The sequence below is a fragment of the Amblyomma maculatum genome, chromosome 10 (genome assembly GCF_055883805.1).
Source record: "Amblyomma maculatum isolate TAMU_Amacu chromosome 10, ASM5588380v1, whole genome shotgun sequence".
NCBI classification, from domain to species: domain Eukaryota; kingdom Metazoa; phylum Arthropoda; class Arachnida; order Ixodida; family Ixodidae; genus Amblyomma; species Amblyomma maculatum.
In genome coordinates this window covers 27,664,910-27,688,768 of record NC_139353.1, presented here as the reverse complement: position 1 = coordinate 27,688,768, position 23,859 = coordinate 27,664,910, and the positions used below count along the sequence as shown (strand labels likewise).

General features: G+C 43.4%; 2 protein-coding genes across 2 annotated transcripts; one reads left to right on the top strand and one right to left on the bottom strand.

The window, feature by feature from the left end:
* Window positions 1–1,004: 1,004 nt before the first annotated feature.
* Window positions 1,005–11,363, bottom strand: LOC146175965 (chymotrypsinogen B-like). The gene is made up of 8 exons (XM_084581228.1): window positions 11,298–11,363; window positions 9,647–9,683; window positions 9,319–9,398; window positions 8,395–8,478; window positions 4,689–4,807; window positions 2,847–3,091; window positions 2,256–2,398; window positions 1,005–1,488 (listed from the first exon to the last, which is right to left on the bottom strand). The coding sequence occupies exons 1-8, from the start codon at window positions 11,361–11,363 to the stop codon at window positions 1,318–1,320; spliced, it is 945 nt and encodes a 314-aa protein (XP_084437354.1). The 3' UTR covers window positions 1,005–1,317.
* Window positions 11,364–16,108: 4,745 nt separating this feature from the next.
* On the top strand, window positions 16,109–22,896 carry LOC146175964 (uncharacterized). The gene is made up of 8 exons (XM_084580884.1): window positions 16,109–16,284; window positions 17,957–17,994; window positions 18,780–18,861; window positions 18,992–19,020; window positions 19,433–19,487; window positions 20,501–20,544; window positions 21,039–21,132; window positions 22,708–22,896. The coding sequence occupies exons 1-8, from the start codon at window positions 16,242–16,244 to the stop codon at window positions 22,821–22,823; spliced, it is 501 nt and encodes a 166-aa protein (XP_084437010.1). The 5' UTR covers window positions 16,109–16,241; the 3' UTR covers window positions 22,824–22,896.
* Window positions 22,897–23,859: the final 963 nt, after the last annotated feature.

Genomic DNA, 23,859 nt, shown 5'->3' with positions numbered 1-23,859 from the left:
GAAATAAATGTGTTCTAAGCTTTTTACAAAGCACGTTGCTTAAATTTGCGAAAGATAACGCATGTAAAAAATAAAAAAAATCATGCCAAGAAATGCTCGTCATGGCGGCTGAAAGACTTTGCCGTTAGGCTGCGGATACGAAGTTCGCAGTATAAACGCTCGGCCTTGGTGGGATTATTTCGATGGCAACGAAATAAAAAGAGCTGCTTATGCGCTACGTGATGTCAGCGCACGCTAAATAATAATAAGTTTTCTACATTAAACCAGAGGTCTCCAGTAAGAAGTCCCTCATATTTCTTGTGTTGCTTCTGGACGTTAAACCCCCAGCTTTTGCAATTTCTCATAGTGTATAAAGATATCAGAATGACGAGTTCCCACCAAAGACAGATAATTAAACTTGCGAGGTGGTTTCAAGCATTTGGATTCATTTATTTTATCAAAGTGATGCAGCATTTGAACATAAATTTGTGTTACGTTTGCTCAGCGAGTAGATAGTGCCATTTGGCATTGATAGAGACAGTAGATATAAAAGGCAGTGATAATAAGGTCGCCAATATGCAAAACGTGGTCAGTACAACCAGCACCTGTAGCGACATCAGGGACGGTGATAAAATTAAGCATGGTTTTGCGTTTCTAACACGCAAATAGCGAATATGCATCGCGCGTCCGTGAACTGACTACTGTTTGAGCTAGTAAGATTTGGTTTGAAGCGCAGCTATATTCATTTATGATAAACTACACAGGTCTGGCCGGTTCTGCGTGCAGCATGTACCATAATCATCATGAACATTGGGGCGCTTAATAGTAAAGAGTGGATCAGTTTCTCCAGGTATTGCTTGGTAGGCTGGCTTTATTAGGACGCCTCAATACCACCCGAGCCGGACATTATAACTAAGGCACTCTATGACTGCATTAAAGTGCCCTACATGGATCGTCACCATACAGTGTAGAAATGTGCGCGATTTCATGACAATGACCCATGATCTTGTAGGTATATCCTCTTTGTTTCTGGAATTTTTTGCGTATTAAAGCCCCTTCATATTCGTTGTTATTGTCACTTGCTTGAAATATTTGAGGCCGTACGAGAGTACGAGAGATTAAATGATTTTTATGCCAATTGCAACGTCCCCTCTAGGGTATGATCTGAAGCAATTAAATCCTATTCACGGACGCGAGAGTCTATGGGCTTCTCCTGGCTTCTTTTGCAAATGCGCATAGGGGATCCCTCTGATCACAGGTAAAACAGCACACCAAGTAACAACAACAAGGCTCCTTCCCCTTTACTTTGGCCAGCCTCAAGCATTGCCGATCACAGTGCTACCAGATGGGCATGGAGACGACATCTTGTATCCAGGAGAGGAGCGCCGTCACGTCGGAGAAAACGAACGGGGACGTCCGAAAGCGGGTCTCGTTGCCCCAGGACACCACGCCCACCAATGTCCACTCGCCCGAAGATCCCTTTGTCATCAACGGGCCGCCAGAGTCTCCCTTAGGAATGGAGAAGCGCAATCAATCAATCAATCAATCAATCAATCAATCAATCAATCAATCAATCAATCAATCAATCAATCAATCAATCAATCAATCAATCAATCAATCAATCAATCAATCAATCAATCAATCAATCAATCAATCAATCAATCAATCAATCAATCAATCAATCAACAGAAGATTTGTCAGCTTGAAAGACTGAAACATATTGATCACGAGGCATGACTATTCCTTCCCATACGGTCACAAAATGCAAGCTTTCCACCAAAAGCACTTAAGTTATATCTGTGGTAATCTTAATGAGAATTATATTGAAAAAAAAAATTCATTGTGTGAGAGAACTGAAGGGCTGGTTTAAATGGCGCCATGCGAAAACAAGGAGGCTTACTTTGCACCAGACTATCTCGCACTTGGACCGTTCTTGCGCTGACGACAGTGGGGAATGCTAAGCAGCGGCTCATAAAGCTAAGCATGTACATCTCTTTTCAGTAGTGTCAAGAATGGAGTGGGAAAACAATTGTGCGGAGAAGACGATGTGGCGTAATCGTGGCAGTCGCACAGCTTTCACAAGTTCTTCTTTTCGAACAAAACGCAAAATTGTAGAGTGCAGAAAGATGTTATCGCGATTGTAGAGCTTGTTCAATAGTGGACTTCACTTTTCAGATTTCAAAAATAAATTATATACATACTCATAACAAATGTTATTTAAAGATATGCAAGAATTCAATCCGTGAGATGAACCAGTGCCATCATTCATCGCTCACCACTCCCGGGAAACCCGACGCCGGCTGGGCACATATCTGGTGCTGCAAGTTGGCGTACGAGTGCTCTTCTTGGCAGCGCTCGTTGGAGATCACGTGCATCTGTGCCTCCTTGAGCAGCTCCGGCAGTTGCAACGAGTCAATGCCTGCGATCATCGTCCTAGTGAGACCAATTAACGGGACATATATCCACTCGTGCGCACCGCAGAGCGCCGTTCGAAAAAAATGTGGTATGAGCACACATACATGAAAAGAATAAACACTTCCAAACTTTCTACCATAGCAAAAGCGAAAAAGAGACTGCGACGTGTGGACTACTTTTATTGCCGCAAAAGCTTATTCGTACTATTGCCGGCTACAAGTGCATGCCACACTGCAGATTACACCACCGTACGACCTCTATGACGAAAAGGTGGACACACAATGTCGAAGTTAATGACCAGAAAGGGAGCTCATGATTTCGAAGCTGTGACGTTTCTGCTACATTTGCCACACACGTCTACAATGATGCAGACCCTTCTTGACGCAGTGATCAAGGCTTAAATACGGAGCATAGTTTTGTTCCTGCTCTGTGCCCCAAGAGAGGGAACTCACTCGGTATGGTGTTACCCCATCCGGCGACTGTGACCTCCGAAGGCAGGGGCGCCCCCGCTCGGGGTAGGCAAACCGGAGGTACGGGCAATGCCGAACGGAGCACAAGAACCGCCACGTCGTCGACGGCGCGGTCCTGGTTAACCATGTGGCAGTTGGGGTGCTTGTACACCTTGGCCACGAATGCCGTCGCTTGGCGCGAGGTGCGCGGCGAGCCGTAGCGGACCACGTAGCGGGGTTTGAACTCTCTACAAGGAATAAAGGTCGTTTCAACAAGCGGATGGTCAGAATCGGAAGTTGCAGATACAGCCAGATGGGAATATCATTCCTGTAAAGAATTGCGAGAGGAAGGAATAGTATTCCATTAAGCTGTATCTATAAAGGATTGGTGCCTATCCTGTACACACAGAGGGAAAAGATAGGACACTGAAATGTTTCAGAACGCTATAAGAAGTTTCTTATATAAAAATCCATAGTCGAATGATATCAGTGTTTGAGATAGTATGAGGTGGAATCGAATTATGACAGCTTTTAGGCCTATATTCTGAGATAAAGCACTGCGGTTTAACTAAAAGAGTTGAGCAAATATCGGAATGAAAGGTGAAATTGTTCATCATTTTACGATGACCCTGAGGTCTCGACGGTCATTTGTAGGCCCAAAGAAATTCGTGCTGTCTAAAACATCGTACTGGAATGTACGGTAGGCCCAAAGAAATTCGTGCTGTCTAAAACATCGTACTGGAATGTACGGTAGGACAAACAGGCAAATATCTCGGTGATCAGTTTAACTCCTGGACCTTGAATTGGCTGAAATTTGAAGAAGGAGAAATGTTGAGCACCAATGATTTGTAGTAATAATAAGGTTTATAAAGCCAGGGGACCTTGCGCAGCAATCATTTCGTATAGTTAGGAAGGATATATCTCGTTCGTAATCCTTGCCGGCCCTAAGCCTCGCTCCACTGGAAAGTCGTGAAAACGCTGCTTTCAAAGTGTTCATAGATAGTTTCATGTCAACAAGAGGCAGAGTCATAGACTTCCTCTGCTTTTATTGTCTTTAGACTAAGTTACACTTGCTATATACCAAATACGGTACTCTCATTTTTTGTTCATCTTGCGTAGACACGACATAGCGTCTATATACGGATCCTTCGCTTGGTCGTTGAAGAGGACAGTATGATCATGCTCCTAAAGTGTCAGACATTTGTAATTTTTGAGGAACCTGCGGTCCGGAATAGATCGTCATATTTATATATAACGAACAATCGCACTTATGAAGTTATGACCACCCGCCTCGCATAGTCATGGCGTGCGCGATTATCACAAGTGTTATCACAAGCATCTTCCTTGTGTATGTGTGTTTCTGTGTGCCTCTTCTATGTTTTCTCACCTATTCAGTTGCGTGTTTCATCATGTCTGACCAACTAGCTCAACGCTCTACTGTATCACAAGTGTTATTTACAAGATGTGATGTTGCTGCACAGCTGAAAAAAAAAAAAAAACGTAATTTGCAGCACGTGGCGACGGTTTGAGAAAGCCTTCCTTCTAGGAAGAACTTAGCAAACTCGCTTCCTTTCTTGGCTCTCAGAGTTTTTCAAGTAACTACGGCGATAAACGCTCCTAGGCTATTATTCAGCATTAGAGACAATTCCCCACAGAAGCGGCAGCTCGCAACAGAAGGATATGAATGATTAAAATTGCACAAGGCAAGCGTTTAAGGAAACAACACTAGAGTAAGAACGTAGAAAAAGGGGCTAGTAAAAACTCAAATTACATTATGGAAATATGGAAGCACATTAGACTTGCAAATGAAGTTTTCTGCGCAACTCGCTAGTGGCGCCATCTTACTCGGGAAGCAAGCAGTGGCCTGCGGTCAGCACGTGTCTCCTGGTAATCATGGACCCGCCGCACAGAGACACTATTGTCTGTAGGTTTTTGTTGACGGAACGGGCAGTTCTCATCTTGCTCTGAAAGTTATAGAAATAAAATTAATATTAGGGCTTTGTGGACTACTCAGTGTTAGAAACGCCCATGGTGAGCACATTTAGTTTCCATTCATACTGTAAGCACTGATAAAAGCCTGTTACGAAATAAGGTGCGCAAAAAGGGATACAGGAAAGCAGTAAAAACAAGCAGAATATTGGCGAAAGGAATAAATGTAATCAGATTTCCATACATCATTTGTAAATTCGCTTGCTTTGAATTAGTATACAAAAATAAATCAGCCTTGAGCATGTTATCAAGACATACACATACCCATAAATTATGGCTGTGAGCTTATCTATGCGGAAAGCTGTCTAAAAACCATTTCCTTATATTGCATGTTTTCGCCATAACAATTTATACATCCGCGTATTTCCCCTGGGACGCTTATGTCTCCTATTAATTGACAAAAAATCCGCCCATTAGTTTTTTTATGGCAGTCTTAAGAAAGGCGTATGAGTGCTGGACAGAGTTAAACAATATTTTTTATACGCAATGAAAGGTTAGATCATTGCAGCCAATATTTTCATGAGTGTATCGTACAGTCCTTCGCAGGCTCCCCACACTTAAAAGTCAGGAAGTTGAAGTCCGAGAAACCTGTACTTGAAGACATGCTGCTGTACCTAAAGCTGTACGATAGAATCTCGGCCACGGCAGTTATATTTTGATGGAGGAAAAATGCAAAAGCAGTGGTGTGCTGTGGGGTCTCTACATTTTGAAGGATCCCAGGCAGTTTAAAAATTTTCTATTAATTAAGCTCCACCTTTAATGATACGCTGCGACAAAGGTATGGCTGCTATCTGCTGGCTCCCCTTACGGATCTTCGTTTGCGCACATGCACTTTGGTACTCGTTTATTCACAAATCCCAACATTTGTGCTTGTAAATATTCTATCTCATACAGTTTTCACCTACCACATTATGTGCAAGACCACCCAGAATAAATCTCTGTTTTAACACGGTCGTACGAAAGTGCCTGAACAGCCTAGGCGTGGGATCTCATACAGTTGTCACCTATCACATTATGTGCAAGACCACCCGGAATAAATCTCAGCTTTAACACAGTCGTATACGGAAGTGCCTGAGCTGCCTAGGCGTGGGATGCGTCACTAGGGATTCAAGGTTTCCGGGTTTGCCACAGTCGTACTAAAGTGCCTGAGCGGCCTAGGCGTGGAATGCGTGACTAGGGATTCAGGGGGTTCCGGGCTTGCTTTCAACATCATCCTCCCATCAAACGAGCTACCCGAGCTGCCAACCTGGCCATGTCATGTCATGTCGTGACGTCACGCAACCCACCGACTAATCAGTGTCTGACCATGCCACCTGCCGATAACTATCTGCCAAGAACATGCCCCCAATTCTTCTCTCACAACGCCAGCAGCGCTGACGTTAGATATATTTTAGAGAAAAGAGCGTTTAACGTTCTCGCGTTAATTTACAGGCGCTGTGCACTATCCCTCATAGCTCTTGTGAAACGTCACACAGTAATATACCTTACTGTTACCATGCAAAATATGATATTGTCACGTGGTGGTGACAAGGCCGATGACAGAAATGGAGTCTGGGAGAGCACTGAAGAAATTCTTTACTAAGCTGACTTGTCCCGTGTCCCTCCTTTTCTCTCGTGTGCGGGCGTGTGTATGTGTGTGTGTGTGTGTGTGTGTGTGTGTGTGTGTGTTTTGCGCTAACAATGCCGTCTTAAGCTGACTTGCGTCAACAAAAGAACTAAGCGATTCGGCGGTGGTGATAGCAACAACTGTGCTCGGCGGTGATCGAACAAAGAATGGTCGTTTCACTTGTCAGCGCTGAATTTAAAAGGGGAGTAGAAATATCTATATAAAACTGTCAACAGTGACTAGCATAACCGGAAACATAGTAGAAATACAAGCCTGTGGCTGGAATCCTTCGAGATACATCTCGAACAATTTGCCGCAACAAAGGAAATGATAAAGCCGCGTCTCGCAACAACGAGCATGAACAAAAAAAGAATACAGATGTAATCCGCTCGCTAGGTTCTCAATGATAAGAGCGCATGCTGGCGGCTGTCGAAACAGAAAAAAAGATTTGAATGGTTCGCTTCAATATAGCACCATGGTCTAATATAAATATTTGTAATGATATTGAAAATGCAGTGATCTTTTTCTCGTTCTACCATGTGTGTAGGTAGGTGATATACCTGGGTATTTAACTAAGTCCGGCAATAAATTTAGAAATGAGCTTTTTGGGGTAGGAAGAGCGCTTGTGTGACGTAATAATACAACTGTTAAAGGAAATGAAAACAGCTCCGCATCATGTTATTCAGTAGCTTTGCTAAATAAGTTTAAATTCTTCACCTTCTGATTATAACAGCCAGTCAGGCACCTGTTTGATTTAGATATTTGCTGGCAGAGCTCAGTAATTACATTAGGCTTTAGAAAAAAAAAATCGGCGGACGCTTAAGTTCTTAAATGATCTGGGATGCCCTTTGCATACCACTTCGAAGCCACGGAAACTGTTCCTTTATTTCACACAGGGCACACAAGACATCCCTTAAATCCAATTCGTTGAACGAGGAGCAGTGGCCTACATAGTCCCGTGTTCGATTCGCACAACACTAAAATTCATTTTCTGAGAACTTATTTACTTTACATTATTAGATGTCATAATGATCTTTGAGTCATGTTTCAACCGCAAATTTCAAGTTTATTTAGTGTTGGATTTTGCTCAGTTCCATGCGACCGGAACTCTCGATCAGTCAGAACTTTACAGGCACAGTTCCGGAACTCTCGATCAGTCAGAACTTTACAGGCACAGTTCCGGAACTCTCGATCAGTCAGAACTTTACAGATCAGTCAGAACTTTACACGCACAGTTCCGGAACTCTCGATCAGTCAGAACTTTACAGGCACTGTTCCGATGGAGTCCGCCCAATTTTCGACTAAACGATTTTCTCAAAGCTAACACGTTGATATGCGGGACCCAGATTACGCTCAGCCCTGTAAAGCAATGAATTCTGGTCGCTGCACGCATAATTGGTAATACCGTGGATATGGAGGTCACATAGAATGCCGGTCTGCACACGTTACTGCGCGCCACGCGTGCCAGCCGATAGATAAAATATGTAGAGAGCGCGAAGGAACACAAAAAAAAAAGTGAGCTGAGGGCCGTTAGCAGGGGATCATTTACGACAATCAGTCAACGGCATTTGCTGCAGGAGGTAGGGGGAGGGGGGATTCTTTGAGGGGCATATCTGCCGATTTGTTTCTTGAGTTGTATCTGACTACAGCCCACACCATTCTTCAAACACGTACAGGGTCGTTCACTTCAATATATAACATGGTCGCTGCTTTCAAAGCAACAGTGCGTCCAAAGTCCAAAACATTGCGTCCAAAGTGGCAGAAACACAGATTTACCCGGAGGTAGTGTTTAGCATGGTCTGCCCTTCAGCTTTATTGGGAGGCCGGGTCGTAAGTAATGGCGCTTCGAAAGCAGTGACCATGTTATAGGTATAAATGAACGACCCTGTGCGTGCGAAGTAGACCAAAGGCGTTTTACGGCTAGGATTGTCGGCGTATTACTATAGTATTACTTACGCGCTCACTCTTGATGATGGAACACGAGTCGGTGCCGTTCTGGTCGAAGCCTTCGATCGGCTTGTAGAAGGCGGAGATCCGGACCTGCGGCCAGGAAAGATAAGATGCATGCACAACATTGGTGGGAATCGGCAGATAGAATGTGAGGGCGGACACATTAGAAAAATGCTGAGAAAAGCTGTGTGTTTCACGGCGGTAATTTTGGAATGAGTAGTTGTAACAATAGCAAATAAGGAAACAGGAAAAGAGAAAATTTAGGCGATGGCCCACTTTTCTAATCAGCTATGCGGTCGCATGGCTCCCCAACGCTATATTCTCTTCCTTCATGGTTGTTCCTTTAGTGGTTCAAGTTTAATACCACAGAGCACTGCAAGACCGACAGAAAAACCACGCGTCAAGGATAGCGGTTATACAGGCAGGTAATAAACGCCCAGTCATTTAAAAGACACCGAATTATTTTTTCACTATGCAAGCAAAACGTGCGCTTATGCAAACCCTGTCCCACAGCATTCAATATTGACGTAGAGGTAGGTAATATTCCGGCCATATCGAAACTGCTCGCCGGTAAGAGACAAGCACTAAACACCTAACCCACTTTTGATTAGAGCGGTGACATCTACGCAGCTGTCATTGACCTTATATTTTGAGATTTTCACTGATGAACACATGGACGGTCGAATATTTAGGAGAAACATCCAGGTTGAAGTAGATTTGTTATGAGGGAGTAATTACTCATTGGCATTCATCCATGCGCAGCCGTGCAGCTACAAACTCTCGAAAACTCCGTAGTTAAAGCACACAAGAATATTTGGCTACGACGAATTAGTCTAATGCCAGAGTCGCTGATAGCAGAAAATATTTCTCATGTCGTTCGACTATGTAAGAAAAATTAATCCCGAAGTAAAAGTACAGAGTACCACCCACCACCCAGGGGTACTTGTTGGCCGACAACGAGGAGCCGTCGACAACCTTGGCCTCTGCATTTAGGCCGCACCCAGTGGGCCCTGCGAGAGTGGCAAAAGGCACTGTAGAGCACCGCCTATAACAGAGGATGACAATGACCTGCGTTTCAGGCAAACCTCTGCTATCAAAAATTTTGGCATTGAATATGATTAAAACATAAGGGCTGTTTAATTGAGCATAAAGCCGTATCACACCAATATTTTCACAAGAAGCGTTTTTTCAGTTACTCCATGGCAGAAACAAGGCCTCGTTTAAAGCGAGAGCATCGGTCAAATCAAGCGCGACTCACCTCTGACTGAATCCACGTTTGGTGCTTTCTGGGTCACCTGCGCGTGAAAAAGCATTAGTTAGCCATGTGTGCAGTTCAGTTGAATTACTTCGCTGTTAGACGGTGATATGAACCGTTAGATTTCTGTAAGAATCTTGCCCTGCAATATAGCATTGGTGAAATAACCTGTATGGTACTAGAATCTATGTTAAAACAGACACAAACGATGATTTGTGATTTCAGCTGTACTATATCACGACAACCAGTGCGCGCCAAAACATTTCTACTTTGTGTTCTTCTTTTACAAACAATTGTAATGTTTGGGAAGTCAAACTTTCAATTTGATAGCCACATTGAATTGATCTCAACTGACATTTTAGCCATGTCACCTCTAAGGGCAATAAAGACGTACCTTCTACTTGAGCTGCACATAGTTTTAGAAAATTTTCGTTCCCTTTCGAGTTAGTACCACTAAACATCGACTTAAATTGCCCTATCATTGGTTGTAAAACATTTATATCAGAGTATCTCAAGTTGCATGAGGGCAAAACATTTATACTGAGAGAATTGCTTTATAATACAACAGGAGCACGTGTAACCTATATTTCATATCTTTACAGCCCAATATTCATTCTGTTCTCTATAGGAGTGCAGATAACTTCGTTTGAGGCACTAGAGTACTACAGCTGTCCTCATCACATTTACACATTGTGCTCAACTATGATGCGGTAGCCATATACGCTGGATATGCAATTCATATGATGGAAAGAACGTTGCCTCCATCCCCTGATATTTCCCTGGGTATAAGTGCAGAATTTCCAAATGGCAAAGCATTGTCCTTCGTTTTTGCTTAAGTTAACATCGCTGGAACATAGAAACATTTGAATAAATTGTCGCTTTTTCGCACAATAATATAAACAATTCTCTATCAAATCGGAGAGCGCAAGTTTGCAGTTACCCCGTCGCGGTGATCCAGCAGTTAGGGCGCTCCCCTGCTGAACCCAAATACGCGGGACCGAATACCGGCTGTGGCGGCGGCCGCTTTTCGATGGAGCGAAAAGCCCGGCGCCTGTGTGCTGCTAGATGTCAGTGCAGGTTAAAGAACTCCAGGCTGTACGAATTTTCGGAGCCCTTCACTACGGCATCTCTCATAGTTTGAGCCGCTTCGGCATGTTAAACGCCGTAAACCAAATTATACCAAGCAAGTTTATAGTAGCCGATTTGCAGCTCCCAATAACCCAGATCTTATGAACCTAGCCCCTCGTGACAATTAACGCACGTGTCCTTGGTGGCTGGCGGTAAGGTATACGATAACAACATGCTGGAATGTTGTCGAGAACACTCTATATTGCTAGGGGTGAGTGGTAAGGCAGAGATATTTTCCAGAAAAGCGACTATGCAACATTAATCTCTGCAAGCAAGCATGACAGCAAAACCAATAAGCTTAATATGCAGAAAACTCTATCGTATACAAAGCGATCCAAGGTGTCGAGTAGAGTCATTCATAAACGTATTCCGGAGGTTGTCATCGCTGCCTCCGATAGTAAAATCATGCTTTTCACTGCAAGCTTGCGGACAACAAGGACAAGCAAGGGTTAGCTTTGACAACGACGTACTGGCGATCGTGTTGGAACAAGATAGGTAGATAATGCTATAATGGAAAGCGTCTTACCGTAGGCGTCCACAGCTGGGCGGCCAGGAAGGCAGCGACACAGAGCGTAAAAGGAGCAAGCGCCATGTCGGATGCTCGGAAGATTCTTCTTCTACGTCAAAAGCGGCGGCGCGGGCACCTCACGAAGACAGGAGGCCAGCCGAGACGGAGTGCCGGTGCTGGTCTTTCTTGCTTTCTGACATGTCGACTTTCTCTTCTTCGCCCGTCCCAGTGTGAACGTTGAGGGCAGAACGCAACAACCGAGAAACGGAGAAGCAAATGCAGCGAGCCATCTTGACAAGCGCAAGCAAATTTACGATTGCCGCGGTCAAAGTCCTTGAGCGCAGAGGAACGCGAATGGGAAAAACATCAACCACACAAAAAACAAATGCAAACAGAACAAATGGGTAGGTGACGAAAGGCTGAGCGAAGTCTTCGAGTCGTGTTTGTCTGTATAGCTTCTCGTGGAGCGAGGTAGTGCACTGTATCGCTCTCCTGCTCCCGCACGGTGTCTCCGGTTCTTTTGATGGACTGGGTCTCTCTCGCGCATAACTTAATGCTCACCTCAGCGACTGTGCGTGACAGGAAAAGCAAGTTTTTTGTTTTGTTGAATGAGTAGTGCATTTGTGTGTATTCTCTGGGACTTTTCGTTGTTTTTTGTTAACGATCAGCATGCTTCTTCATCGCTGGGAGGTTTTTTGACCTTGAGGTAAGACGCCAGCTGCTTAACGTTGTGTAGCGAGTTACTCTGCGTGTACCTTGCGGTTTGTTCCTTCCTGCACCGATCAGAAACATCACTCCTTGCGTTGGGAGTTTCCAGTCACATGCATGAGCATTACGGTGGAGGAAGGGTGCGATGTTTTGACGAAAGTATACATAGGCGCGCAGCATAGCCTCACTGCGAGCGGACACCGTATACCACGAAGTGATTGAAAGGTTGCACACGGTGACAGAGACATGAATGGGGTGAGTAAAAAAACCTATACTTGACAGAGTATTACCTGAGAATAGCAGAACTAACAGGTAAAAGTTTTGTTTTAAACAGATCGCTGTGTGAGAGGCCCGCATGCGCTAGTCAGGAATAGCAGGATAATTCGAAATCCTTTAAGACATTAAGTTTTCTTTATTATTTCCAATTCATTTCAGGTATTAGTCAAACCTATGTCTTCGGAAATTCTAGGAATGGTCGAAAATACTCCAAGCAGCCCTTTTCAGACAGGACTCAACGGTGGCATTGTTATGTTTTGTCACGCTCGTTACGATAAATTGGCCAGTGCTCGGTGCCAAGTTAAAAGAAAAGAGAAGGAATTCTTACGGCGAGACAGGAAATACTATCATCACAGATGTGGTTTAGTGTAATATGAGAAGCATGCTTGTATGAAAAGCGGAAAAATTAGCAAAATGCGATGAAACAGATTAAAAAAAAAGAACGGTTATTCTGAAAGTCACATAGGTAAAAACATTTTTTCGCTTTCGAGCTTACAACTGTAAATACACCCACGCATTACTTTTTTTAAAAAAACACTCAAAGATGGAAGGACTCGGACAAAGAGATTTAGCCGTAATTGGCGTTAGGGAATCTGAGGAGAGCTAGTTCTCCAAAAAGTTAAGAGTGTAAGGATTGTCAAAGGTTTAAACTTTAAATAGTGATTCACATAGGTTAGAATGTGTGAACGGAGACTTGCACAATTAAAGGTTTGAGCTGCAATTTTTATTAGCGCAAGTGTGCCAACGAATGATCTGAGGCTGCGTAGACTACATAAAGGTCACAATTGGCTACGCAATCAGTTGGCAAAATGGTATAAAATCAGCAATGCGCCAGTCATACTGTAAATCCTTTACGTGGGGTGTAATAAAATGGCATTGGTCGGAGCAGCGGGACGTTTCTGAAGCTTTGAAGTGATGCGAAAACTCAACGGCAATGTGCGAGTGGGATAAAGAGAGAGCTAGATAGAGAGAGAGAAGAACACATGCGCATACACACACGCACACACACACGCGCGCGCGCGTTTGTGTGTGTGTGTGTTTGTGTGTGTGTGTGTGTGTGTGTGCGTGCGTGATATATGGGAATGAACCATCTCGAGCTTCATCTCGCCCACTTGCGAACATGTCGTTTTTGGCGATGTTCGTAAATAAAAAAGCGTAGATTAACGCCGTGGTGATCTTTTTTGCTCATGCGCACCTCAATAATGACCTTCCTAAACTGGTGTGCGGCTGTTTAAGAATTCTTCGTGGCTTTATAATCATTAGGAAGTAAGTGCACTGCCCTAGAAAGAAACCTGAGAACTTCGATGGCGTTGAACCTCGTTTAGTAGGCGCTGTTCGAAAGGTTTGTTAGATTGATCTACTTCGTAGGGAATTGTTTCACGGCTTTGTGGAGCGTAGCAGGAAGCAGGGAGTTACGAAAACGGCAGCGCCGATTTAAGAGGATAAAATTGTATGCTTTACTGAGGTTGCACCCAGCAATATGGCAGACTGTTCGATCCCATTACTGCTGCTGCCTTCATTTGGTCTTCGCACTTTCGTTGCTTCGCACCCCCCCCCCCCCCCCCCCTCTGTGAAAGTCTGAAAAGAAAATCAAAAGCAAATAAGCAGCAGGCATGCAGGGATCAGGCTGTCTAGGTAAATATACAGAGCACCATTGTAGAGTTCTCTCAGCTCTAAAATGTATACGAAATAGGCAATAAGAGACAAAGTAAATGAAACGTTTATGCTTGTTATGGGAGTACTGGCCGATTATACTCGGCCAGCGTGCGATCGTCTCTCGGTTTGCAATAGTTCCTGGGAATGATGCCATTTCATTGTAGCCTGTTTTCTTGCTGTATCCTCTAAAATTAGCTCCTTGAAATGAAAACAGGTGGACAAGTTGGAATCGTGTTACCCTTGATATACAGCGCAACAGATGGACGACGCGAAGTAATTATGAAACAGCTCGGTTGGGCAGAGCTGTGCTGCGTTTTTCTTGCTTCCTTTCACCTGCTACGATTTATACCTCTGTCACACGAGCACTTTCGATCCTCATTAAACGCGATCTGCATTCAACTCAATGTAGGTCGACGATGTCACACAGCAACTTCAAAGTGCAATCGAGCCCATGCCTGCTTGGCCCGAAGCCGCTTCCTCAAACGCTCTTGAGATATCAAGCACATTCGACAGTGGGCGTTAACACTCTCGTCGTCACCGAGCTCTAAAATAACAGTGGGTGAATGCTATAAAATCGCAAATATTAAGACATAAATGTATTAAAAAGGTATGCCAGATCATTGTGAGAGCATTGTGCTTGTTTATATTAGGTATTTTTATGCTTTGATTGCTAGCAGAGCATTTGGTGTCGCCTATAACTAACACGAAGGAAATTTCTCACTGGTCAAAGAGCTCGTGAAGCACCGAATGCTTCAATACTTCTTGAAAGTCTAAATGCAAATCGATTTGAATGAGAATTGAAAGTGCTCGTGTGACAGGGGTATTAGTTGTGATAATCGCCTTTTTTTTTTTGTTTCCTTTGTATGTTATAAGGTCAGGCAGCTGCGAATATTTGCTGCATGCCAACGCATGCGCGGAACAGGAAGCCCAAGTGGGGGCGACCACACGAATATTTTCAGTCTATTTCACTTTACCATCGATGAAGCCTGTACAGCTAAAATAAAGGAGTCCTCTGGTTGTTCAAGAACCTGCATGATGGTGACATTTTAGTTGCAAATAGCGCATGCGGCGTGATTTTCACGCACAAAAAAATTGGTCTTGTGTTGCCTGCGCAAAGCTACCGGCAGGTCAGGTGGCTGGTAGGTAGTTTGTTGCAAGAAACATCGATCTAGTTGTGAATTAGGTAAGATGAGCTCAAGTTTATGAATGGCAATAAAAAACTTTACTCCAGATTTAAGGGCAGAATCATTTCGGGGACACCTTAGAGCATGGTCCTCTCGGTTTTTCTCATCACTTGCTCAACGGCTTTTCTGCTTTTTACTCCAGATTTAAGGGCAGAATCATTTCGGGGGCACCTTAGAGCATGGTCCTCTCGGTTTTTCTCATCACTTGCTCAACGGCTTTTCTGCTCGTTGCCCTAAAAAAGACGTTGTTGACAGCAAAATCTGCGATTCATGTTTTTATCGGCTTTTGCATGTAATGCGCATAATTGTTAATATAAGGCGTTCATAACAACATATAGGAAAATTTCAAGAGCCAGTTCCTCAGTGTAGCACGAGCATTGCTATCGGTTTCTATGTAAAATAAATAAATACAACGTCTACAATAACGGAGTCAGTGTTCCGTGCAATCTAGCACGTGTTCAGAGGAATTGTAAATGTTGCTAGCATAGACAGCGCAGGGCGTCATAAATATTCTTGCGACAACAAAGATTTCACGCGGCTATAGGCCTAGGTAGCGGCAGCAGAAATTAATTATTTAAACACTTGAAGTACCACGCAAACTTGCACAATTTGGAAATCCGAAGTCGGGTTACGTTGGTGCTTATGTTTTTTATCCTTAACTCGTAAGCAACAACAGATGCTCTGAACATGCACTAAAACAACACTGGTGCTGTAACTGCACACATCAGCCATTGAACCATCTAAAGCAATGCGCAATGTCCGTATATATAGATCTTTGAAAACAATCTTGAAGGGCACGCACGTGTGTTCAGAACGAGTCTTTCCTGCTACTATCCCTCTCTTGCTCGTTTTTTTCTTCTTCTCAGACTTGTCTCGCACGAACCGCTGACTCTACCAGCTTTCCAGTGATAAGAAGCGGCGGACATCGCCACAGGAGGGCAGGAAAAGCATCATGCTTGCCGCAGGATCTTGCAAGGGTCGCAGCGATTGCTGCCACGACTCTGCTGTGACGCGTGGTCAATGCTTGCTTGGATGCCGCATATATAAGTGCATCGCGTTTCCGCTGCCGTTCTCTACAGCTCCTTGACACGAGTTCGACGGGACAACTCGGACCTCGAGTGGATAGACACAAAGGATTATGGGATCTTTCCACTTCACGTTGGCTGCACTAGCCCTTGTCGGTAAGGAGAAATACTTTAGAAATGTGCGTTCTTGTTTTTCAGTAGGTCAGACACGAGCTGTCTGCTTGCTTTGGTAAAAGGGGGTATCTGTGGAGCCGGGAAGAGGTTCTGTGGATAGCTTAAAAGCAACTGCGCTTGCCTGGGGCAGCAAACATTCTATGATACATCCGCAACAGGCACAACGTGCACTCAGACGCGTTTCAAACATCAATGTATTGTTATTTTTACGAAATGTTATCGTGAAAATTATTTGCTTGTAAAGATATTTAACGCATTCAGGTGAGAAGTGTCGCAAATGCAAACATGCATATCCTTGAAAGCACTGTTACTTGCTTCCTGCTCAGATGGCCAGTCTTCTTTTGGAGACATGTGAAGTGGTGACAATTAAATTTGATTGAGATCTATCTTGAGAGATTGAGAGAATATGTTTGTGGCAATAATACCGTCCGATATGTCTTTTTTCCACCAGTTGGTGGGCGAGATTGGAACTCCTTGAATCCATCAGTCACAACCCAGCCAACCATAGACGAATTTTTTAGGCTGGCTGAGAGCTCTGTGCTTACATTCATCTCGCCATAACCGTGTTCACAGTCGTGTAATCTAATGTATGAGTTGTATGGAAGTGTCATTCTCAGCTTTATTAGATGATTGTTTTACTTATTTACTTTGTATTGCCATGTGTGTTGCGTGTTTTTTGTTTGTTATTTATAGGCACCGAACTTGTACTTATATCTGTATTTGTATGCTTTGCCCTCTCCTGTAAAAATTCCCAAAAAAGGCATTGGCAGTATTTCGAAAATAAACAAGTAAATAAATCTATAAGGTGGCGGGTAAGTTTAACGCTGACCTGAGGCTTCCTGGGCTTTTGACACTGGGCCGGAAAGATGGGATTGGCTAAAGCTGTATGTGAATAAATACAAACTAAGAGGAACTTAAGCTGCGCATTATGTGTGGACCTCCATAGCGGCTTGAGGCCCTCTGGCGTGCTTTCTAACTGAGGTGAAAGGTCCCATGAAGCACAGGTCAAGCTCCGCTTGTAGAGAGGGTTTGCGAGATTGCCTGCGTGGTTTAGGAGCAGTGTATTTAAATAGCAAGTCAAAGTTCGCGAGTTCGAACCTCGACCAAACTGTAAAAGAACAATTTAGATTTGGTCACAGGTATGTTATTCCATACTGACAGATTTTATTCAGCTACTGAGCAAACAATACTCGTGGTTTTTGCTGTAACGTACAATAAGCTTTGCACGAAAGAAATAGCATATATTTTAAGCCACGTTTTAGCCCCCGAAATTATTCACGGCACAAGGTGCAATGACCTATCCGAGTATTTGTGTCACTTCAGTCAGATTAGCGATGCTTTCGATTTACGCGGGAAACGTTGTACGTGCCACCTTTTCTAAATTATAAATACCTTATTTCTCTCAGGTTTAACTGAAAGAACTGTAGTCTTAACTACTCATACCCTTCAAAATTGTCGATATCTTCCCGGGTTGTAGGAAGAAATTGTGAAAAAGCCCTAAATTCCGAACCTTTGAACTGCGAGAGGCCATAACTATACAGAAAATTAGTTGTTAGCTATTCCACTGTTGTATAAATATTAAAACAAAAATGCTGCGTCACTGTCTCTCGGAGGAAGCAGCAGCTGACATTTGACAATGATTTCCTTTTTTCAGGCTATGGGCTGGCAGTTTCAGCAACGACTTGTCGGACGGTGCGTAAGTTTGTTGACGCATAGCCATACCAACGTTGACCAGTGGCGCAACTTTGTTCCTTCGGATATGGTACTCTCACCAGAAAGAAAAAAAATTCAAATTTATTTATTTATTTGAACATATTGCAACCCAATTGGGCTATTGTAGGAGTGGGTTTGGAGAAGCATAGTGTCGGGAACAAAGAACAAAACATTGGAGAATAATAGTACAAACCATGAACAAACAGAAATACAATACAAAAAAAAAAAAGAGCTCTTACAATTCAATGGTCGTTAAAAATGTGTCTAATGAATAATCGAGAAAGTAGTGTTGAAGGACACCATATATACGTTGTAGAGTGGAATTTGCAGGTTATCTATGACAGAGAATCTTATGAAAGAAGAAAGTCAGTGTAAAGCAGGAAATAGCGAAGTTCACTCTGAAAAATGTGAAGCACATTTGCATTTTTTTGCGCAAGTCCCCTTTTATTGAAGGCGGTGCATTTTAATACTTTGCTAAAAAAATTGGCCACAGCTGTTCGCAAAGGTCTTGCTGTTAGTACAGAAAAATAAATAATTACCGATGTGCCTATGTTGTCAAAAATACATTCCGTATATTAACTTTTCCCTTTTTATGCAAAGTTGTCCTGAAGACACACTTCACGCGTTTTTAATGTTGTTCACTGGCTCCTAATGAGTTTAGTGAGGAATAATTTGCTAATATAATCGCATACGCGCTTGTCAACACCTTAATATTCTCTGAATCGTTCGCAAGGATCCCAACGCTCGACCTTTGTGTTGCACAGGATGCCGACTGTTCTGGAGGCCAGCGGTGCGTCGTCCACGCTAACTACTCCAACCGAGCCAACTGTGAGACCGATCATCGCTGTGAGTATGCTATGTCAGTTTCTGCTTAGGTGAGAAAGTAACGAACACTTTATTTTCCTAGCTGACTTTACCCAAGTTTAGAACTGTTAGCAGTTTCGAACCTAACGCTTCCTTTCCGTTTGTCTTGCAGGTATCTCCGTTTCCGATACATCATGCTCCGTAAGTACCATCATCTAGGCATTTTGCGCTTACTTACACAGAACAGGTGCAACAGTGCGATTACAGTTCTCGCAGTGTTTCAAATCAAGCAGTGCTTGCTTGGATTTTAACTCCCCTCTAGACCAAGAAAATGTCTCTTATAGTCAAGGTGAAACCAACCTGTCACTGGAAAAATAAATTGTCGTACGCAGAAATCAAGCGCTTTGTCCAGGACGCTGAACAGTTTTAATGCACGTTGCTTTCTTTATTGAAGGCGTCAGTACGAGCGGTAGAAAGCCGATGTAAGGAGGCATGTCTGCTCTGTAGAAGGATTTAATATACTCTGGCCTCTTTCAGTGTTCCCCTCTCGCATCCCGTCTTCTGTTGAAGCGTTGCTAACACTTGTTTCTTAACTTTTCGTGTTTACACACAGTGTGACCCTGGATTCGAGTGCCGGTTGAAGGACTGCCCATCTTCGCCTTATGAGTGTGAGTTCTAAAGACATCATTTTGGGTATAGCACTGTTCACCAGAACGCCCCATGTGCTGCCTTGCGCAGTCACAAAAAGCAGCAGCTACTACGTACCATAGTTCCTTCCCACGGGACGTTGCAGGGCCCGCGAATTAAAAAAAAATGAAAAGTTTACTGTGTGTCCTCCTGAGAGCCGCCGTCAGTGAAGGCTATTTTGAAGGCTATTTTGTAGTGTAAAAGAACTACAAACGGACATAATTGTCACAGTGTTGTTGACTGGGGCTAGCTTAAGCGAGCCGGTACGTGTGAAAATCCATGGTCACAGTTTAAGATTCAGTAAAGCAAACAATTGGGCTAGTTGGTATGCCATTGATTATTAGGCCATTGATTTCATGGTGCGTTGCCTTATAATCAACAATTTAAGATACTGGGGCTAGCTTAAGCGAGCCGGTACGGGTGAAAATCCATGGTCACAGTTTAAGATTCAGTAAAGCAAATAATTGGGCTAGTTGGTATGCCATTGATTATTCGGCCATTGATTTCATGGTGCGTTGCCTTATAATCAACAATTTAAGATACGCCCTGCGAGGGCGGAGCCGATTCACTTCAACGTCGTTCGCTCAGAGCGCCCCCTGGCAATATGTTATACGATTTTGATAGGCTGTGAACCTTTGCATATTTGAAAATTTTCGCATTGGAAGCTGTCGTTTGGATATTGTTACAAGTTTGCTCGGAATTTCAGTTCAATTGGGTTGGCTAAGTCTTCGACTACAACTTAGATCTAATTGAAACCGGCTTCTGTGAACCAACCAGCTTTTTTGTAACGGCGCACAGAAGGCAACATTTCTACAGGCATTCCTGCAATATTTGTTCATGGTATTCGTAGAAGGAAGATAGCAAAAGGCAAAAAAAAAATGTGTGCGCAAAAAAAAAAAAAATGTGTGCTTTAAAGCACGCCTCTTCCTCTTTCCTTGCTTGAAGACGACAAGGCTGCGATCTGCGAACTCATTTTCTATTTTGTTTTCCCCAGGCTTGGTTCTAGAAAAGCAGGAGTCGCGATGTGGAGGAAGAAACGTAAGTACACATACTACTGTTTGTTCTGGTAAACTGCAGAGGACTTCAAAACACTTGCTTGTAACTGAGGGCTATCTTGTACTTTAACTTTTGTAAGTCAGCTTTCTAGTTTGTGCGAGCGTTGTTGTGTAGAGCTGTTGACAGGGGTAGGTACCGTAACGTAAAGCTGCTGCGACGTGCTTGAAGGGAATTTGAGGCTGGGCCTTTTGAAAACTGTATTCAGTAAAGTTTTAAGTGTTCTGTACCCTTTAAACTTCTAGCAGGCTTCTAAGTAAAAATGAATAGCTGAACAAGTTGAAAGTTTTTCATGAACAAGAGTTGTAAGAACAACTGTAGCACATAACCATGTCGAATACTCTCTTGGAGTACCTTATGATTCCTTAATACCCTACTTATAAAAGGGTTAACGTAAGTTCTTTGAATAGAAGAATTCACACAATGGTAGCGAACTGCTGGTATTGGCTCATTCGTTTTTCTTTGTGCGCCCATTACAGGGTCCCCAGTGCGGTAGCAATCAAGTTTGCGCTTACCAGAAGACCGGCTTGGTGTGCATCAAGTGTCCGTGCTACGGCACTGATCGTGCCATATGTGAGTACACCAGCAACCGTTGCTGTTTTTGTCGCTGAGAGCGTGCACGCAGACGTTACTGCCTTTGTTCAGTGTCAGTGGCCACACTTCATATATTCGCACATGGAGAGATGAGGCCGATATTCGAATTACAGCCACGGGCCACAGTGCTAGCGAGAACGACACTTCTTGGACAAATGGGCAGCGCTTTTCTCATAACGCGTTATCATGGCATGCCATCGTAGATAACAAACACACTAAAGTTGGCGCAACAAGAGTATATGTGAGTGTGGTATCAGTTGTACTTAGGAACTTAAGCTGCTTAGAGATGTCGCTGTCATGAGCTTAAACTTCACTTCGAAAGACGTAAAAGAAGTCGAGCGATGGAAAAAGAGCACAGGAATCTATCTGTTTAGCCGATGGATGACGGAAAATACAACAGGAGATTTTCTGTTCCGAGAAAAATATCTTGAAGTATTGTAGGACATCAGCTGCAGCATGAATATGTTGCCAGGGCGTCAACGGAGCCCAGCTTGTCGAGTGCACAGCTATTCCCATGCATTGTCATCGTAAATGTACGGTACTTGAAAGTAAAACAAGAAAATCATCTGTATATAAGCTGTAGTATCATCCGTATTTCGCGATTGCCTAATCCGTCATCAAATTTATATATTCCAATGTGCTGACCATCCTAAGAAGGTCGGTTTCGATTCATGCAGGAACACCTATTTCTTCATTCATTCTTGCCGCGTACCTTACCCAACTGCAGTTACCTTCCCGCACATATTGCCCGCATTAGCAGTTACGAGATATTTCGTGAAGCTGTAGCCATCATTGTGTACTGACGTGTTCTTCAAATATGTGCCTCTGCTGTACTTTCCAGACTTTATTTTCGCGTTTTACCGCTCCCCCTCTGTAATACCTTGGGCGTGAGGGGAATAATAAATAAATAAATAAATAAATAAATAAATAAATAAATAAATAAATAAATAAATAAATAAATAAATAAATAAATAAATAAATAAATAAATAAATAAATAAATAAATAAATAAATAAATAAATAAATAAATAATTAAATAAATATAATTCGGTTATTTACCTGCCTACTTTGTAGACTCGAACAGAAGTACGCAATTCGTTTCCATTAATATCTTGGCTGTGCTCTTGGCGCTCATTAATCTTGACTAAGTACCGCGAACGAGGACGACCTACCAAAACAGGACTAGTGTTCAGTCATGGACAAGACTCAGGACAAGAACTATTCCTTTTCAGGAACGGACGAGCGATTTCCCTCTTCCACTACCCACTACATTTCCCCGAACGCCTACCCTGCAACCATGTTCATCCTAGCTTATATCCAGCGCAGCGACAACTTTCTCAAGTAACACGAGACGAATCTATCAGGTGTTCTCCTAAAGCAGTTTGCTTCGCTGCTCTTATATTTTTTTTTCGTCTTCGGGTACACTAAATTCCACTCCACATATCTTTGAGTTGCGTTTTGCACACTGAATGGGTTACGACTGTTCTTCTGTTGCGTAGGTTGAGGTAATTTATTATTTGTTTGGAACCTCACCACTATGTCTCATGCCGTGCAGGTGTGGTCAAGAGGCCGGGCCTGGAGTGCGGGCCCAACAGCATCATCCAGGAGACCAGACCCAATATTTTCGTCTGCAAAGGATGCGCCTCCGCCGTTTCTGTGCTGACGCACTAGCTGGCCTCAGAAATGTCCCAAAGTCCATGCACTGCACCAGGTGTTGTTCATTTGAAAAAAAAAAAAAAAGAATGTTACAAAAGTGAACATCCAGTAATATGCTTGAGTTTTGGCTTGCACTGGGGAGTCTCGAGAATAAACAAAATTGCACAGTTAAGTCCTGGTTTTCACTTCTAAGCGACTGATTGAATTTTACATGCCAAAATAACGGCTATGGGTCCCCCGTGTGGGCCCGCTGCATCGGGTTCTCCAACGTGCTCGGAAACCTCACAGCCCCTTCCGCTTCTGTGTGGGCCCTGAAGTCGACTTGTTCTCATAGCTCTACCTGTAAAATAAAGTTGTTTTATGGGGTTTAACCTCCCAAAGCGACTTGCGCCATGAAAGAAGCTGTATTGGAGGACTCCGGAAATTTCGACCTTCGGGTTTTTTTTTTTTTTTTTTTTACGTGCACTGATGTCGCATAGGACACTGGCAAATTGCTTATCGCGTCCATCGAAAGGTTGCCGTCTAGGCCGGGATTCAATCACGCATCTTTGGGCGCAGAAGTCGAGCGCCTAACCATGCCACCATGGAACCACTGCAGCGGGGCTTCTTTTTATCTTTATTGGATGAAAAACATCCGAGGAACTACAAAATACACTCGTAACTTATGAATTGACGTAAAGTAGCAGGCCTATTGAAGGGCTCACCTCATAGGAAGCCCACACGGCAAAGTGAACATGACAAGCGGCCCCCTGAATAATAAAGCCTATCTTTCTGCATGCACAGCTGAGCGCTCGAACCACTACTCTGACAAGCGCAAACGAGAATTTACACGGACTAATCAGACACTACATCAGTTATTTCTCTCCAAGTATGCACTCAATTTGCAAATTTAAAGAAATCTCCCCTTCTGATCCATGTATTGCGAGATTTCATTGAAATACCCGCAGGAGACCTGAGAGGCGACGAACTGTGAACAAGCTTACCAATATTAAACACACAACAAAGAGAATGATTTTACGTCGATCATCTATATTATCTCCAAGTAAAACTG

Bases quoted from the DNA above. Each gene is read 5' to 3' on its own strand.
- LOC146175965 (XM_084581228.1), bottom strand. From the start codon at position 11,363: ATGGCGCTTGCTCCTTTTACGCTCTGTGTCGCTGCCTTCCTGGCCGCC. The intron at 9,399-9,646 runs GTGAGTCGCGCT...CCACTCTCGCAG, and splicing joins AAACGTGGATTCAGTCAGAG to GGCCCACTGGGTGCGGCCTA. The intron at 4,808-8,394 runs GTAAGTAATACT...TATAACTTTCAG, and splicing joins CCATCATCAAGAGTGAGCGC to AGCAAGATGAGAACTGCCCG.
- LOC146175964 (XM_084580884.1), top strand. From the start codon at position 16,242: ATGGGATCTTTCCACTTCACGTTGGCTGCACTAGCCCTTGTCG. The intron at 19,021-19,432 runs GTAAGTACCATC...GTTTACACACAG, and splicing joins TTTCCGATACATCATGCTCC to TGTGACCCTGGATTCGAGTG. The intron at 21,133-22,707 runs GTGAGTACACCA...CATGCCGTGCAG, and splicing joins CGGCACTGATCGTGCCATAT to GTGTGGTCAAGAGGCCGGGC.